This window comes from Engystomops pustulosus, chromosome 4 (assembly GCF_040894005.1).
Source record: "Engystomops pustulosus chromosome 4, aEngPut4.maternal, whole genome shotgun sequence".
NCBI classification, from domain to species: domain Eukaryota; kingdom Metazoa; phylum Chordata; class Amphibia; order Anura; family Leptodactylidae; genus Engystomops; species Engystomops pustulosus.
This window is the reverse complement of record NC_092414.1, coordinates 218,698,324-218,715,273: the sequence shown is the minus strand read 5'-3', so window position 1 is coordinate 218,715,273 and position 16,950 is coordinate 218,698,324. Positions and strand designations below refer to the sequence as shown.

At 40.5% G+C, this 16,950-nt stretch overlaps 1 protein-coding gene across 4 annotated transcripts in view; it reads right to left on the bottom strand.

The window, feature by feature from the left end:
• The window catches only part of LOC140128358 (NACHT, LRR and PYD domains-containing protein 12-like), a 118,429-nt gene that overhangs the window by 9,739 nt on the left and 91,740 nt on the right, over nt 1-16,950 (bottom strand). For 3 of the 4 annotated variants that reach the window (XM_072149996.1, XM_072149998.1, XM_072149997.1), the window contains 7 exons: nt 16,729-16,899; nt 14,457-14,627; nt 8,003-8,055; nt 5,918-5,988; nt 5,694-5,755; nt 3,340-3,566; nt 2,297-2,562 (listed from right to left, as the gene is read on the bottom strand). In XM_072149996.1, coding sequence (XP_072006097.1) covers nt 2,297-2,562; nt 3,340-3,566; nt 5,694-5,755; nt 5,918-5,988; nt 8,003-8,055; nt 14,457-14,627; nt 16,729-16,899 — 1,021 coding nt within the window. Of the gene's footprint in view, nt 1-2,296; nt 2,563-3,339; nt 3,567-5,693; nt 5,756-5,917; nt 5,989-8,002; nt 8,056-14,456; nt 14,628-16,728; nt 16,900-16,950 lie in introns of those variants that run through there. The other variant, XM_072149999.1, reaches the window with a different exon arrangement.

The window sequence follows — 16,950 nt, the reverse complement described above, 5'->3', positions numbered from 1 at the left end:
CTCATTAGCATTTTTTTATAAAGTGGATTTCTTGGACTAACAGACCTTACCAAAGGTAACAAGTATGACATTGGAGACAGTCTACCACCAGTAAATATGGTGGTAGATGTCCTTTAATGGCAACCTGTCACTTTGGATATACCCTACAGAGCACAAACAGCATATTGTTCTTTCTCTTTACTTACAGAGTCATCTCTGTGGGCACCCAGTTGTCATTTCAGCATAGAGTTACCCAGCCAGACTGAATTACCTATGGCATTTTAAAGCAACAATTCCAGAACTTCCTGCGAGTGCATAAGAAGCAAGGAGGTGTGGATAGGGCTGGATTATCATTGGAGCTCTTGCCCCATGATTCTTGCTGTTCACTGGGACCTTGGAAAGATGCTACACTGATAATCTGAATTTCCCCTTCTTCTTTCAACAGTATTGTGTCCTTGAGGCGCCAATACAGTTGAATGCTGTAGCAAAACACAAAGCAATAAGTTGCTGATTCAAGTGAAGTGTCTGCACTTGATGAGGTGATAAATAAGTGGGTTTTTGGCTGCAGTTTGGGCACTCGTGCTAAAATTTTGGTCACGAGAAGAATAGTGCAGCCGCGACACATATGTGTCTCAGACACTTCTTGAATACATGCATAAGCAGTTTGCACTGAAAAGAATATGCAAAGTCCGACAGAAAAGTCTTTAGTAAATGTCCCCCAAAACGCATTGCAAGCAGAACATGTATCCGCACCCTAAAACACAAGACATACTATACTTTGAAACCAACACATGTGAAAATTTATGTAAGGAAGATGGATGTCATGTGGAAAGTTGGAAAAATCCATTAAATCAGGAGGGTTTAACTGATTCTGTTAAAAAAAGATCTATATGAGCTCCAGAAAAACCAAAAATATGATACTTTCTTATTAGTTTTATTTTAATAAGCAGATGAATAAAACTTTGGCAACATAAGTTAAACATGTACAGCATAACTCTGTCATAAACCTTTTCCAGGTTCAGCTAAAGATGGCGAGATTACAAATGACTCTGAAAAATGTCAGTGTCATGCATCAGGGGTAATGGACCCACTGGACCACCGCAGATGATGACGTAAGCCAACACCTGGGACTGGAGTCTAAGTGGCACCTGATTTTCACCGAAGCCCGCCGCAAAGCAGGTTGGATTTACTATGGCGGGGTACTTCCAGGTCGCTCTACAGGCACGACTTTGTCCATGGTGCCGGCCAAGGTGAAGTACAAAGTCGTATGGCAAGATCGTAGTCGGGGACAGGAAGAAGGTTGAGACAGGCAGCACAGGTTCAGAGTCGGGGACGTAGCAGAAGGTCAGGACAGGCAGCACAGGGTCAGAGTCAATAATGGAAGCGGGGTCACAATAGGAATTCAGAATAAAAGCACAGGGCATCAGACATCCTGGATCACAGGAGCACTCGCGACAGTCAGCTTGGATATTCTGCATCTCTCTCCTCTTCTGTCTCACTTCAAATAGCTAGAGTTATGCTCCAGGGCTCAAAAGCTTATAGTCCTCTGCAGTATTTTGGGTTTCTTGAATATGAATGGGAGCACTAAAACTTTTCCACTCATGGTTAGTGGTTGGGTGAAACCATTTTATGTAAACTCTTGAGCGTAACTGTATATCTTCTGAACCATGAGACCTAGAATCTGCCCCTGAGAATGAAGAGAATCTTTAGGAGGCCAGTTGAATTGTTTGCCTCATGTGGTAGTTTACAGCATTACTGAGGGGTAAGCACATTAACTGGCTGCCCCAAAGTTTGTTAGAGACTGTTTGCCAAGCCTCTTCCTTCCTCTAGTTCTTTTGTGTTATCTCCAGTCTCTAGAACAAGAGGAGGGTGGCTCGACTTGCTATGCAGAGTCTGGGTGCAGAGCGACTGGATGGGTCTCTAAAAAAACACAACCTTGCTCCTCTGTTGCTGAGTGTAGTACATTCAGCCTCTGGTAATTGACTCAGGAGGCTCAATGAGAAGAAACCCTGCCGATGTCTTCTCTGAATCATTGCATTTCCATCTTGCTTTTATAAAAATTCTAAATTCTTGTAGTGTTTGGATCAGGGCCATAAACCTGGTCATGCATCCTAGTGTAGTGGGCCCAGTACGTGTGCTATGGCAATAGTTCTGCCACTGGGAGTTGGGGAGGTCATGTCACTGTTTCATCTCATGGAGCAGAAGGACTTGGTCACTCCTGTCTCCTCTATACAAGGACGGAGCTGTGTTTGTAGATTCTACAATCCTGAGGTGTTATATCTTTTAAAGCTTCACTTGGTAATGATAACACACTTACCTCTTCTGCATTTGTTATATTGGGCAGTACATAAAGATGGATCCTGTGCTCCTCATTTGACCCTCTACCCAATATGGTGAAATAAATAAGGACAATTCCATGTATTGGGATCCGTCCCCTTACTAATCTCATTATGACCCCAAGTAAGGAAAAAGTAGGATTCTCCATTGTGACGTAAAACGGTTCAATCTGTGTTGGTGTCATCATCGTCATGTTTCCATCTTTAAAGTGAGCGCATTTAATCTGTGATGTGTCTTCAATAAATGCTGTAAGATACACAATGACCTTGTATCAAGAAGAGAGGATTGTTATAGAGTCACAACAGATGGTTGATTGATTAATTCTGTATTTAGTGGATTAGTGATCTTAGGGCTAGTGCTATGGGGTGACTAATAAAAGACATTTCTGTACCTTGGATGATACCTTTGTGGTAGTTTCTGAACTCCATGAAATCTTATTTCTCTTAAAGGATACATAAAACCAGAAATCTACCAAGTATATGGGTTTTCCCACCAAACAAGTAAGCCCTATCCACAGGATAGGGCCTAAATTACTGATTGGTGGAGGTCTCAGTGATGAGACCCCACAGGTCACAAGAACAGGGGGTCCATTCATCTCTATGGAACTGATGGAGATTGCAAAGATATCAAGACAATAGGGGTTAACTTTCTGATTGGTGGAGGTCTCAGTAACGGGACCTCCCTGGATGATAACGAGGGTCCTTTGTACCTTGGTTGCACCGGAGATGACCGGAGTAGCCAGTCACTTGTGTCGGTGCACTCTATGGTGCTGAACTACATAACAAAGCACTGCATTTGTCTATCTTCCATCATTGAGACCCCCACCAGTCAGCAAGTCAGGCTCTATGCTATGGATAAGGACTAACTTGCTATAACCGGACAACCCCTTTAACTCCTGTATACACATTACCTATTTCAATGGGAAGTTTTCAGTAAATCTTTTTATTTGCAGTATTTTTTATTCTTTCTCCTGTATTATCTGTGATTGCCAGCATATTGTGCCTATTATAGCAGTAGACTTACCCTTAAAGCACAGGAAATGAGGTAGGTACACCGCTGACACAGCATTAGGCTCACCATGTACCTGTATGTTAAACAGAGGACCCAAAATCTCAGAAGTTGAATTGGGAATGTTTTTCAAGTGGTCACTCCAAGACTCAAGTTTATATTCAATAATAACTGGATCTTTCACCAGGAATTTGATCCCAGTCTTCGGGCAGCGGTAGAGCCCAGGAGATTTAACTTCTAATCTATAAAATCAAGAGAAATTACACTTTCAGTTATTTCAATTTTTATATTAACTTAATTTGGGGAATTTATGAATGTGTCCGAATATATCCTCCTCAAGTGACTTCTCTGAGAGTCAGAACATCTTCACATGAGACTGAATAACTGGAAATCTACCGTAAGGAATCTACTATGAGACGTAAATCTGATGGTAGATTCCTACTGCATCCGCCCTAATCTGTAATTTAATAATCCTGGAACCTAAAATAACTTGTTAAAACATTATTTTAGTAATATGTAAATTACCTGCAGAGGCTACTACTAACCAGTAGTCTCTGCAGTTAATTTGCATATTTATAAAATTTACATATTACTAAAGTTACACCAAATGTATCACAGTGACTGATACGTTGTCACAGGCGCTCCTGCGACCCACATCCCAGGTCGCAGGCACACCCATGCCCCTTTCTGTTGTGCCCACTCTCTCCAGGATCTCTCCAGGATCTCTCTCGTCTCCACGCTTCTGCTCCCATCCTGGCTTCCCAGCACGCGCTTCCCCGTCTTCTAGGGCAGGCATGTGGTGACGCTCGTAGATTTAAAGGGCCAGCGCACTGCTGATAAGGCGCTAGCCATTTCCCGGATTTAGATAAATGCTGGCCTCTCCCAGCACTCCCCGTCGCATCTTCATGCTCTATGTCATCGAGAAAGCTTACTCCTTTGCCTTGTGCCTGTGATGTGATTCCTGTTGGCCCGGCTGGAAGGAGCTTTTGGGTTTTCAACAGGCATATGTAGGGATATCCAGGACCTAAAATGGGTCCAGGTCGTCCTGGAAGCAGTGTCTGAATTATTAAGCTTAATGAGATGGACCTTTGCATTATGAAATATTCTTTCTCAGAAATTGTGAATGTTTGGGTCCAGGAGGGTTCCATGAGTTATCTAGCAAGGTGCTAGTTATTCTACAGCCATGGAGGAGGCCAGTCATACTGTTAATTCCTGTATGGGGTGTAGTACGCCACAGGGATTTGGTAGGGAAAGATACAGATACTATGTGGCCGAGCTTTGTTTACTTTAAAGAGATAGGCCTGGATATATTCCTCTGGGGCCTTCCAATGGTATTGAGCTGACAGTTCTTTTTTTGTGGGTTTGGGTGCCAATCCGTGTAGGGTTACATGGATTTTCAAGTGGTAGAATGGTGGAAGATTTGAGATAGTGGTTGCTCAGTTGTCCGACTTGCCAGCTGGGAGTCCGTCCAGCTTGGCATACAGCTTCCAAGGCTGTGATTCTATCCCAAGTGTCTGACTTTTGCATAATATGAGTTAATATGTAAAAAAATAAAACTGTGACCTAATTTTCTACCCAGCAACAAGTCTCTGTGATATTTTGGAAGTTAACTTATACTGTTAAAGTTTACTGATATTTTTGTTACGGGTAATTTATTAAAGTGTCCTAACAGGAGGTTTACATTAGGTTTATATAAGGTGTTTATTGCCCTCCAGTCTGGGCAATCGCCTCTATTATCGATTTCTAAAAAGCATAAAAACAAAAAGAAAGAGGAAAAAAATCTGGAACAGAAGATGAAGTGAGTGAAACAGTTTTCGCTTGTTGAGGTGGAGGAAACCTAACTACTGGTGACAGGGTGATGGCCGCTGGGAAGTGCCGCCTCCGGGTGTGCCAACATTTTTCCCAATGGTTTTCTCAGGCCACATAATGGTGTCTTACCCTACATTGCCTGAGGGTTTTGGTATCAGTGTTACCCGTTTGTACCTCACCTTCTGGACACAAATCCTACATATTCCAAAATGTGATTCCTCAGTGGATCCCACACTGCAGACTTGACCTCTTGCAGTGCTATTATTTTGGCAACAGACACAAGGGGGCATAGAAGGGGGTCTACCCGATTCATGTCTGGCTCCAGCTCTGTCAACCTGTTTGATGATGGGGAGGTCACATCTCACCTTGGGTCCCATGGCCACAATCAGAAACATCATAGCCATTCACAAATGCGCTAAGGGAGGATGCACTGGACCTCTGCTCTGCTCTTGTGATGGCCTAACTGGTCTCAATCTGCTCATTTTTCTCATTTAACCCCTTCCAGAATCATGAGGTAACTGTAAGGCTTTTTTTAATTCTGAAAGTTAGGAATAACCTACCTGTAGGTGCTGCCTTTGGTGCTGAAGACTACTTTTGCAAAAACCTGGCACTGATCCTTTTCCTATATATAAGTAAATATTAGATGGTGAGATAATAATAATTATTATATGGTTTATGATAGATGGATAGATAGATAGAAAGGAGATAGATAGATAGACAGATAGATAGATAGAAAGGAGATAGATAGATAGATAGACAGATAGATAGATATGAATAATGTTACCTGACCGCACAGTCTGCAGCTGAGGTCTACATTCATATTCATCTGAGATTTCCCGGCTTTCTGACTTGTTACTGTAAATGGAGATTGCATTAGATACTTTGTCCTCACTAGGACACTGTAGTTTTAAGGTGTAGGTCTCGAAGGTCATTAGGGTTTTTAATGTTAACTGACAGCAACCCCAAATATATAGATAATTGTATATAGAAATATCACACCAAGAGGTTTTCTACATCCAGCATTTTATTATACAATGTATTATATGTACACTGATGGTCTGAATGGTTTTATCAAAGGTGATTTGTATTAAATTGTGACTCGCCGTTACAGTAATCTAATAAGAGCACCTGTCAGGAGTATTTAGTTCATAACAGAGAAACAATTTACGATATAACGTGAAAATATCTCACGGTGATGTGGTAAACTAAAAGCGGATTAAGAATCTGCTCATGGATTGAACATGTGGTGTATTCTGAAATATCGCGAGTTACTGGATTTGTGATATTTCCTGTTGTTGGATCCATTTTTTTTACTCAAGTGACGTAATAAAGCCCGTTGGATTACCTTGTATGATTATGGGGGTTATTTTTCATAAACCAGCGCTCGTGCACCGACAAAGTTTGCGTCTCTCCGGCGCCTCTTCAGGTATCTGGTGGCGGCGCAGTGACCTATTCCCACGCCTGGTTTCTACCTAGCATAGAAATAGAAGCAGCAGGCAATCGTTCACTGGGTGGAGTGCCTCGGCATGGGGACAGAAAGGGCCTACGACGGCCCACTCCGCCACCGGCCGCACCCCCTTTTGGGCCCCTCCACATGGCCTTGACGTTGAGATGATATGAAGAGGGAAATAACCACAAAAATAAGCGATTCGCAAATATTTCAGGGTTTCTACGCCGGTGTTCTGATAAGTTGCCCCCTTATGTGTATATATTTATAATGTTACTATTTTGGCATCAATTAAGGTCGACCTGTCTTGATTTTTTAAATTTATTTTAGATTTATTTTAAAACGAAAATTTCTTCTGCACAAACCAACACAAATGTAGCACAAACATTTGACACCAATTTTGTTTGACTTGAACAAGGTGGGGGGGGGGCAACTTCTCTCAGCTACTCCTGGTTACTGGCAGCTATATTGTACCAGCATCAGCTTCATAACCTCAGCTGCCCTCAAATTTTAAGTATTATGCCACCATTTTGAGGAGAATTTGAAGTTCTTTTACGAAACTTACTGTAAGAAATCTACCTATTAACCCCTTAACGACGCACGCCGTAATAGTACGGTGCGCCTCGGGTGCGGGTACATGGAGAGGGCTCATGGGCTGAGCCCTCTCCATAGCCTGTAAGTCTTTGCTGCATACTGCAGCAAACACTTACCAGTAACACCCGCAAATGGTGCTAACACCAATCGCAGGTGTTATCACCACAACCGCCACCTGCAAAGCTGCCAGCGGCTTCAAAAAGATGGCGGCGCATGGGCGCAGCTCTGTGCATGTGCAGTAGCTCCGGTAGCAGAGCACATGCACAGAGCACTTAAGAAGCCAGGACCTCAAGCATCAGTTACTCCATGTAACTGTTGCTCCCACTAGTCTTTGTCAAAACGTAACATATTAGTTCGATAAAGTGTAGATAAGGTTAGGAAGTTTTATGGGATTAGGGGAAAATAGATACCGTTTAGAAGAAATCTTTACTTCAGTTTTACCTTAATAGGTAGATTTCTAGATTTCTGATGTTGGGTTTCCTTTAAGAGTAAAGTGAGTCCCACCAACATCCCCTTGTCTGTGTTTTTTCATCACATCATTACACAAAGTGCCTATTAGATTAGGGCAGGGTCCTGGGGGAATAAATACTAAGACCCAGCTCCTGTGTGGGAAGTGTGGGAAGCTTTGGTAAAGACCTTCCAACTGATATCAGACCCATAAAGAATTTCCAGTCTTTTGGAACTACTACTGCCATCATTTCCCCTTCCCCTGGGCTGCTTTATATAATGTTATGGCACATGCTATGGATTTGGGGTGTAGTGTGTGTACGCATGTTGTAAGATTATCTACTAGCTTCTGTGAAGCAATAGGATTGTCGGGATCCTTACCATCTTTGGCGGATTTCATGCCCATCTGTTGGTTAGTCTGGAGCCTAAAATTCCTTCAAGATGCATAAAAATAGGCAAATTAAATAAATTAGCATTAAAAACTATTATTTATAAACTCTTTAGAGCAGATTGGCATCCAGTATACCGGTTGTGTTTGGCCAACAGCTCTAGGATGGAGTTGGACACAACAAGGCTGGACATGCCTTGTTTTTTTAGAGTAAGTTGTAGAATTTCAATCTTGTTAAGCTCCTGGCACTAAATGACAACCAGATAATGGGTTGATACCAGATGTAAGATGAAAATAGCTTATGCTCTTCTCCCAATGTATCTACTCGTTTTTGTAGAGCTATTACATAGAGAAGGATGACGAGATTAGTCTAAGCAGCTTTGGTAGGGAAAATAGTGATATCATATGATATATGATCTCTATAGTGTATATCATCACTTTTTTGGCCAAAATAGATACTTAAAGAATTTTCTGTGGTTAAATTGTGTAGTAACTAGGGGTGACTGGATCAGAAAATTAAATAGCAGAAATACGCACAAAGAAGCACTAAAGGGATATTCCCACTAAGACAAGATTCTTAAATATACTCAAGATAACAAAATAACACATTCACTGTTATTCACATAACATAATAACATTCACTGTCATTAACAAAAATACAGCATTTCACAGATATAATGCCAATCTACACAATTTTGGTTGCCCCTGGACCCGACCCTAAATCTTCTGACTTCAGGGTCAGAAGGACATATTGGGGCACATTTACTAAGGGTCCGAACGGCACATTTTCGTTGGGTTTCCCGACTATTTCCGATTTGCGCTGCATTTAAGTGGGTTTTTTGGCTCACGCAATCGGATTTTGGCGCAATCGCGCCGACTTGCATGCGACACAAATCGGGGGGCGTGGCCGTCGGACAACCTGATGGATTCGGACAAACCGCGGAATTTAAATATCAAATTGTGTCGCAAGCCAAGCACTCACATGCATCGGGAAGAAAAAGGTGAACCACGGCGCAGAAGCGACACATGCAGGATCTCAGGCGCACGCCGTTGAAGAATCGCGCCGGACTTCATCATCGTCGGAGTACGCACCTCGGGGATCGCGCAGGACCAGGTAAGTAAATTTGCCCCATTTTTCTTATAATGCACAGTAGAAGAAAGAAAGCATGGCACTCACAGGGACAATATTCAGCAAACTTCTTTATTGTTTCAGAGGCATCAGAACAGAGTGAGGAGCTGCCTCGCCAAGCTGACGGGCAGTTTCGCGCGTGCAAACGTGCTTTCTCAAGCCTTCTGACGGCCGTCGAATGAGGAACGCAGGCCACACCACTACCTCCTTAGAGCCGGTCCAAGATAGTTTGAATATCAAGGAGTTTAGAGGTGGAGTGCATTCTACTTTTTGTCCCCCCCTTGCCGGCCGGGTCCCCCATCGAGACTTTTAGCCTCAGAGTTGTGGAAGATATTAAAGCATTGATATATCCCAGCACCCCTAGTAACCTTACTAGTGGTGAGAAAAGAGCCTTATCTTGGCTCAAATCTCTGGGGGAAGTCATCATAAAACCGTCCGACAATGGGGGAAATATTGCACTTATGTCTCGTGATTATTACATGAAAGAGGCTTATAGACAGTTGAGGGACATTAACACCTGTACTCCCTTAAATTGTTACCCTACCATCAAATTTCAGGCACAGTTACATACATTGCTTAGATGGAGCGTAGAGTCTAAAGTGCTGTCAGAAAGAACTGCAGAGAAATTATTCCCTATTCATCCAAGATACCCATGTTGGTATTTTTTACCCAAGGTGCACGAAGCCCTCCCTGATGCTCCGGGTCACCTGATCGTTGCGGCTATAGGCTCAGTCACAGAACTGATTTCTCAGTATATTGATTGGCTTCTTAGGCCACTGCTTGTCGATATCCCCTCCTACCTGAAAATGACCAGTGCCTTTCTGGGGGTGGTTAGGGATATCGAGTGGCAGGACAATTATTATTTGGCTTCTGTAGATGTAGAGAAACTGTATACCCGCATCCCTCAGGAACTTGGAGTAGATTGTGTTAGACAGATTTTGGCTAACGCCAATCAAGTACATAACTATATTAAATTTGTTTGCGACAGTCTTAAATTCGTCCTCTCACATAACGAATTTCTTTTCAATGATAAGCGGTTTGCTCAAAAAAACGGAACGGCCATGGGCACACCTGTAGCTTGCACTCTAGCAAATATTTTTCAAGCAGTGTTTGAATCACGGTACATGTTTTCCTTGAGCAACCCCTATGTTCTGTATTTTTATCAAAGGTCTTTATAGTGTGGGAAAGGGACAGAAACCCCTTTTCAAGAATTTGTCTTGTATCTCAATAACAGTAATGATATGAACATGTGCTTTACAGCTAATTTTGGTGGAAAGGAGTTGGAGTTCCTTGACGTGAAGGTCAGTGAGGTGGATGGCTCTTTGCATACCACGGCCTTTATGAAGTCAACGGCCACCAACTCCCTCCTCCATTGTAACAGCTTTTATCCCCATCATACAAAAGAAAGCTTACCGTTCAGCCAATTTTTACGTCTAAAAAGACTTAATAACAATAGCTCCCAATTCGAACTACAAGCGAATGAGCTTAAGAATAGACTACGGGAACGGGACTACCCCCAACAACAAATAGAAAAAGCATTAAACAAACCACATCAATCAAAACATCCTGATCATATTCATACCAGGGATGGTGGTGGACGTTTCGCCTTCTCTTTTGGCTTCAGTCCGTGCGAGGGGGCGATACGGTCCACTATATTCAAACATTGGAAAATTTTGGAACAGGACCCATTATTAAAAGAAGTTGTGTCCCAAAAACCTCTCATTAAGTTTTGTAGAAGTACCAACTTAAACAATTAGCAGCAACGAAACTATTCATTATTGTTCACCATGACAATCATAGTCTCAAACAAATCAATGGCCTACAGCATTCAATAAATCTCAACATAAAAACAGCAGAATGCTATCCAAAAATATCCTAAAACTTAACTTTTAATCATAAGCTTCCAATAAAATTAGTAACAAAAATACAAATGTATAAAATATGCCTAGTGTATTGAACACAAGAGATCAATAAATCAATAGGTCAACAGATGCACATTAATTACACTTTTGCTGTCATCCTGTTATGCAAAAGTGTAATTAATGTGCATCTGTTGACCAATTGATTTATTGATCTCTTGTGTTCAATACACTAGGCATATTTTATACATTTGTATTTTTGTTACTAATTTTATTGGAAGCTTATGATTAAAAGTTAAGTTTTAGGATATTTTTGGATAGAATTCTGCTGTTTATAAGTACCAACTTAAAGAACAAATTAGTGCGGAGCCGCTGCTCTACCCCTCGCCAAATATGGCTTCAACAGAGTATCCCTAAGGGCAATTTTAGATGTGGTAGCTGTAATTTTTGTAAATATTGCGCACAAACAAAAAATCTAAAACTGGGAGGTTTCAACCATAAAATTTAATCCTTTATTACATGTAGAGCCACGTTTGTTGTCTATGTTATTCTATGCCCCTGTAACAGGTACTATATTGGGAAAACAATTAGAAATCTGTTTAGTAGGATTAGAGAACATTTTAACTCTATTGATACGGGAAAAGGATGTCCACGTTTAATTGACCACGTTAGGGAATGTCATGACGGTAACTTTAGGGTTCTACTTTTCGCAGGTCTCATGAAAATAGATAATAACTAGAGATGAGCGAAGAACAAGTTGTGAAGAACAACTTCACAAATATTGTTCTTGAAATACTATTGCGGAGAACACTGTTCTGCACGCGTGTCTCCGGGACAGATTGCAGATGTTCCCGAACATCTGCAATCTGTTCTGTACTTTAGAAGAACAAATTCCAGATGTTTTCAGATGTTTTCACTGAAAGAACACATTGAAAGAACACTGCAGAACAGATTGTTCGCAAACATCTGCAATCTGTTCTGCAGTGTTCTTTCAGTGAAAACATTCTGCAAACATCTGGAATTTGTTCTTCTTCAGTGCTCGTTAAATTTGTTATTTTACTGAAAAATGCTAGAGTCTCCCATTGAATTCAATGGGGCTCGTTACTTGAAATGAGCACTCGAGCATCGGGAAATGTTCAGCTCAAGTAACGAGCACCCGAGCATCTCTAATAATAACCCAATGGGAGGCAATCGTGCTCTTGCTTTGCTGAGACAAGAAGCCACATATATAATGAAATATGAAGCAATGGGGCAACTTGGAATAAATGATCGCAATGAGTTGAGTGTATTTTCATAAATATTTAAGGTAACAAACACCAATGTATTTATCATAGTCCTGTACTTATAAGTGTGGTAGCATAATAGTACATGTTGTCGCGAGATTATATATATATTAATTGTGCTATGATGTGGTATCCAAACCCCTTAGTAATGTTATCTGTCCTTGCTGTAGTTTTGTTTCTCCCTTTTGTGCTGAGTTTCTGAGTTTTCTTGCCAATATCTTAATGTGTTTTGCAATGTTACCTAGACCTGGATGAGGTATTTTTAGATACTACTACTTTACTATCACTATGGGTAAAAATCCATATGAGGATTGCGAGCACTTTTGATTTTGTCTGCCACGGACGTTGTGCAACTTCATTGGCTTAGGGGATCACGTGTAGTTTACAGTTTCCATGACGCCCGCCGAGGGACAGGTTTATCCTGTGTTCCTCGTTCGGTGGACGTCAGAAGACTTGAGAAAAGACCCGTCGCATTGGCGAGGCAGCTCCTCACTCTGTTCTGACGCCTCTGAAACAATTAAGAGGTTTGCTGATTATTGTCACGATTAGTGCCATGCTTTTTTTCTTCTACTGTGCATTATATTGACCTGATCTGTGGATGAGCACCCTGGAACAGTCCCGCTCCCTGAACGCCAGTTTTCCAACACATGCTTGTTGAATGGGAATATATACTTTAGTGTGAGCTGTCCCGACTATAGGACTCTTTCTTGTTTACATATTCTTTTCTTATGTCTGACGTTGCACTGAGCTCTTTTCTGCCTCCAGCCCCCACCACTGCATTCCAGGATAACCTTGCACACAATGATTTCCTGCTGGAAAACAACACTACAGCGTGAGGAGAGTAAAGCTACAAGCTACAGTCAGATAAGATCTTTATCCAGTGGAGGGGGAGGGAGGCATATATTAGTAGATTGTTCAGAAGCTAAATGAAAGTGTAGATAAACCTGTACCCGGATAATCTAAGCACATTGTCAGCTCACAGCATCTCCCTGCACAGAAGGATCATGAATTGTCTGCTTAAGAGAGACCCCACTCACACTCTGGAACCTTACACTGATCATCACTGAGTGATAGGAGCTAAAACAGCAATAAAACTGAGTAAAATTGTAAAGTAAAGTGTTAAATATGATCTTTATTGTGTAAACATTGCTAGGGAATTGAAGATAAATAAAACAAAATAGGATAAAAAATCCTCTAAGACACAAACAGGATGCCGCCAATTATAAATAAACGTAGCCCATTGTGTAATAAGATAACTTTCATGTATTGGTCAAAGGTATAATAAAAAATAGCAGAATAAACCATGCTGCAATGTAACCCAAACAGGCAATGAGTATAAAATATCAAAGTAAATAGCCAAATATGTATTACCAATATCGGAAGACGATATCAAGGCCAGAAGAGGGGGACCAGGTCCAGTGTGCCGCCTGGAAATGGTCAGTTATATTCAATGTTCACTTGTATGTGTCATTAAATACACTTTATTGATCTTGGTTAAGGGTTAAAGGCACAAATGAACTTATATTTCATTATCTTCTTGAAAAACACACTGTTGGTTTCTGTTAGTGGTAGAACTCTTTAATTGCTTCGCTTGTAATTTTTTAACCTAAAGAGCTATCTCTTACCACTGCTTAGCTGTCCACGTCCCCTCCCTTCTGCTCTAATACAGGTAAACGACATTTCATACATCCTTTATTTTATAACAGATACAGGAGTGATATAAGGAGGGGAGGCAGTCAGACATTACTATAGAGGTCACATCACCAGGTGCAGTCAGAAGTTTAAATTATAAGCACAACAATAGTGTGTAGCCTAAAGCAGAATAAAATGTATAACGTGTCCACACATTTCTTCTCTCGTATAAATCTGTTATACTCACAGTAATGTCTCCTCCTGTGCACATCTTTTATAGTAATAGTAACGTTTTCTCCTTTACACAGCTTTTATACTCACAGCAATGTATCCTCCTCCTGTATATCTCTTATACTCCCAGTAATGTCTCCTCCTGTACACATCTCTTATACTTACAGTATTGTCTCGTCCTGTACACATCTCTGATACTCACAGTAATGTATTCTTCTTTACACATTTCTAGAAGTCATAATAATGTCTCCTCCTGTAAACATCTCTTGGACTCACAGTAAGGTGTACTCCTAAAAATATATTGTATACTCACTCTAATTTCTCTGCCCTGCAGGCTGGATTGGACAAAGCTTCCATCAGGTCAATGAGGTGAGGACCAGACAGATCATTATGAGACAGGACAAGTATCTTCAGATATCTGTTATTTTGTATTCCAGATACCAATTGGATGTAGGACGAGTCTGGTAAATTATTATAAGATAAACTGCAAAAAGAAGATAAGATGTAAGTGGCATGTCCACAAGGTTAGTAGAAAATCTGTTGATTGTCAATTTGGAAGCAAAATGTTCCCAACTATTATTTAAATCCCAAACCAATTACACTAGAAGCAAATTTTTGTGTTCCCTGACACCTGCAAGTTGTGAACACTGTACATTTCCAGACAATATGACTGTGGCCCACTGCTAGGGGCTTTATACATGAACTTCCATTTTTCATCTTTTCACCTCTACATAGGGATATGGACTTTGCTGCTGAGAGATTGCAAGGCCCAGGGGTGTAAGTAGGAGAGGCTACTTAGCAGATCTGCCACATAGCAGATTTTTGCACAGGGCCCTCTTTCTCTGCATATTTGTACACACACGTTTATACATTTACACACATTTATACGCTGATATAAACACACATATATATATTTATATACACACACATACATTTCAACTCTCATACACACACATGTGAGCACCTAACAAACACACACAGTTTTTACAGACAGTATGTAGACATAATAAACACATACCTACAGTATATACACACCATACATCATATATACACAACACTGCAAAGCTGCTGAAGGCATTTAAATCTGTTTCCCAAAACGTCCGATCTATCAAAATATAATAACGGTTATTACCGGCGTTTAACCATGCAATGGAAAATAGTGCCCAAAGTCAAAAATGTCACTTTTTTGCCATTTATAAAAATATAATATATATATATATATATAAAAAAAAATCAAAAGGCCGTGCAGTCCTAAAAATTATAACATTGGAAATGTCATCAAAAGCTGCAAAAAAAGTGACACCAAACATAGTCCTACACAGTCCTATACTGAAGTATGAAAAAGTTATTAGTCCTAGAAGATGACAAAATGAAGAATTTTTTTGTACACAAGGTTTTAATTTTTGTAAATGTATGAAAACATTATAAAACCTACACAAATTTGGTATCCCAGTGGCTATATCCAGCTTATCTGTACTTGTGAACTCTGTGGTTTTTATAACTATCACCAATTGTAATCGTCATCTTATGTTTACTGCATGACCCAAGAGATTGTTATTCGCTTATTCACTTGACACCATCTGCATCGCTGATCAGATACGGCTGTACCCTCAGCACTACTTGTTTCTATATATCTGTGAATTCATGCTACTAGTATTGGTTACCCTGTACACATTCTTCTCTTGTCTGTACTGCTATTGTTGATATGATAACTCGACTACTGATACTAATCTTCAGATACCTAGGTTTGTTTTGACTATTTTAGATTTCAAACGTTCATCTTTGACACTACGCTACAGAGCTTGGATAGCCTGGGTATCCTGGATAGCCTAACTACTCAATTAAACTAGCTTTAACATATAACAACCTGGCTTTATTAAGAGGCAAAGGGTGTATCCCCCCAAAAAACAGTAAAGATCTGACAGGGGAACACCATGGTGTGAGGCTGTGGTAATAACTTCACATGTTATATGCCAATTTTGCAACATAAGCCTTTACAATGCTCAATAATTAAAATACAAAAGGTATAGGATGCGGTTACATATTATGGTTATGCAAATATTACAATTATGTATGTAATTTCTACTTTTGTATATATTTCTCATACTCACAGTAATATCTCCTCCTGTACACATATATTATGTACAGGAGGAGACATTACTGTGAGTATATCTCTTATACTAAAAGTATTCTCCTCCTGAACACATCTCTTATACTCACAGTAAAGTCTCCTAAAGAACACATGACTTATAATGACAGTAATGTCTCCTTCTGTACACATCTTATATTTACATTGATGACTCCTCATGTACACATCTCTTATACCCACTGTAATGTCCTCTCCTGTACACATCTCTTAGTCACTGTAATGTCTCCTCCTGTACACATCTCTTATGCTCACAGAAATGTTCCTCCTGTACACATCTATTATGCTCACAGTAATGTCTCCTCTTGTACACATCTATTATGTTCACAGTAATGTCTCCTCCTCTAAACAACTTTTATACTCACAGTAATGTCTCCCCCTGTGCTTATCTTTTAGACTTACTGTAATGTCTCCTCCCGTACACACATCTTATACTCACTTTAATTCCTTTATCCTGCAGCCCGGGCTGGACAGGGCTTCCATTAGGTCACCAATGTAAGGACCAGACAGACAATTACCATGCAGGTCAAGTATCTTCAGGGATCTGTTTTTTCTTATTCCAGAAGCCAAATGGATGCAGCAATTTCCTGGTAGATAATTCCAACTCAAACTGTAATAATAAGAAGTAAAGATGTGTTAGATGCACACACAGAATGGCTGT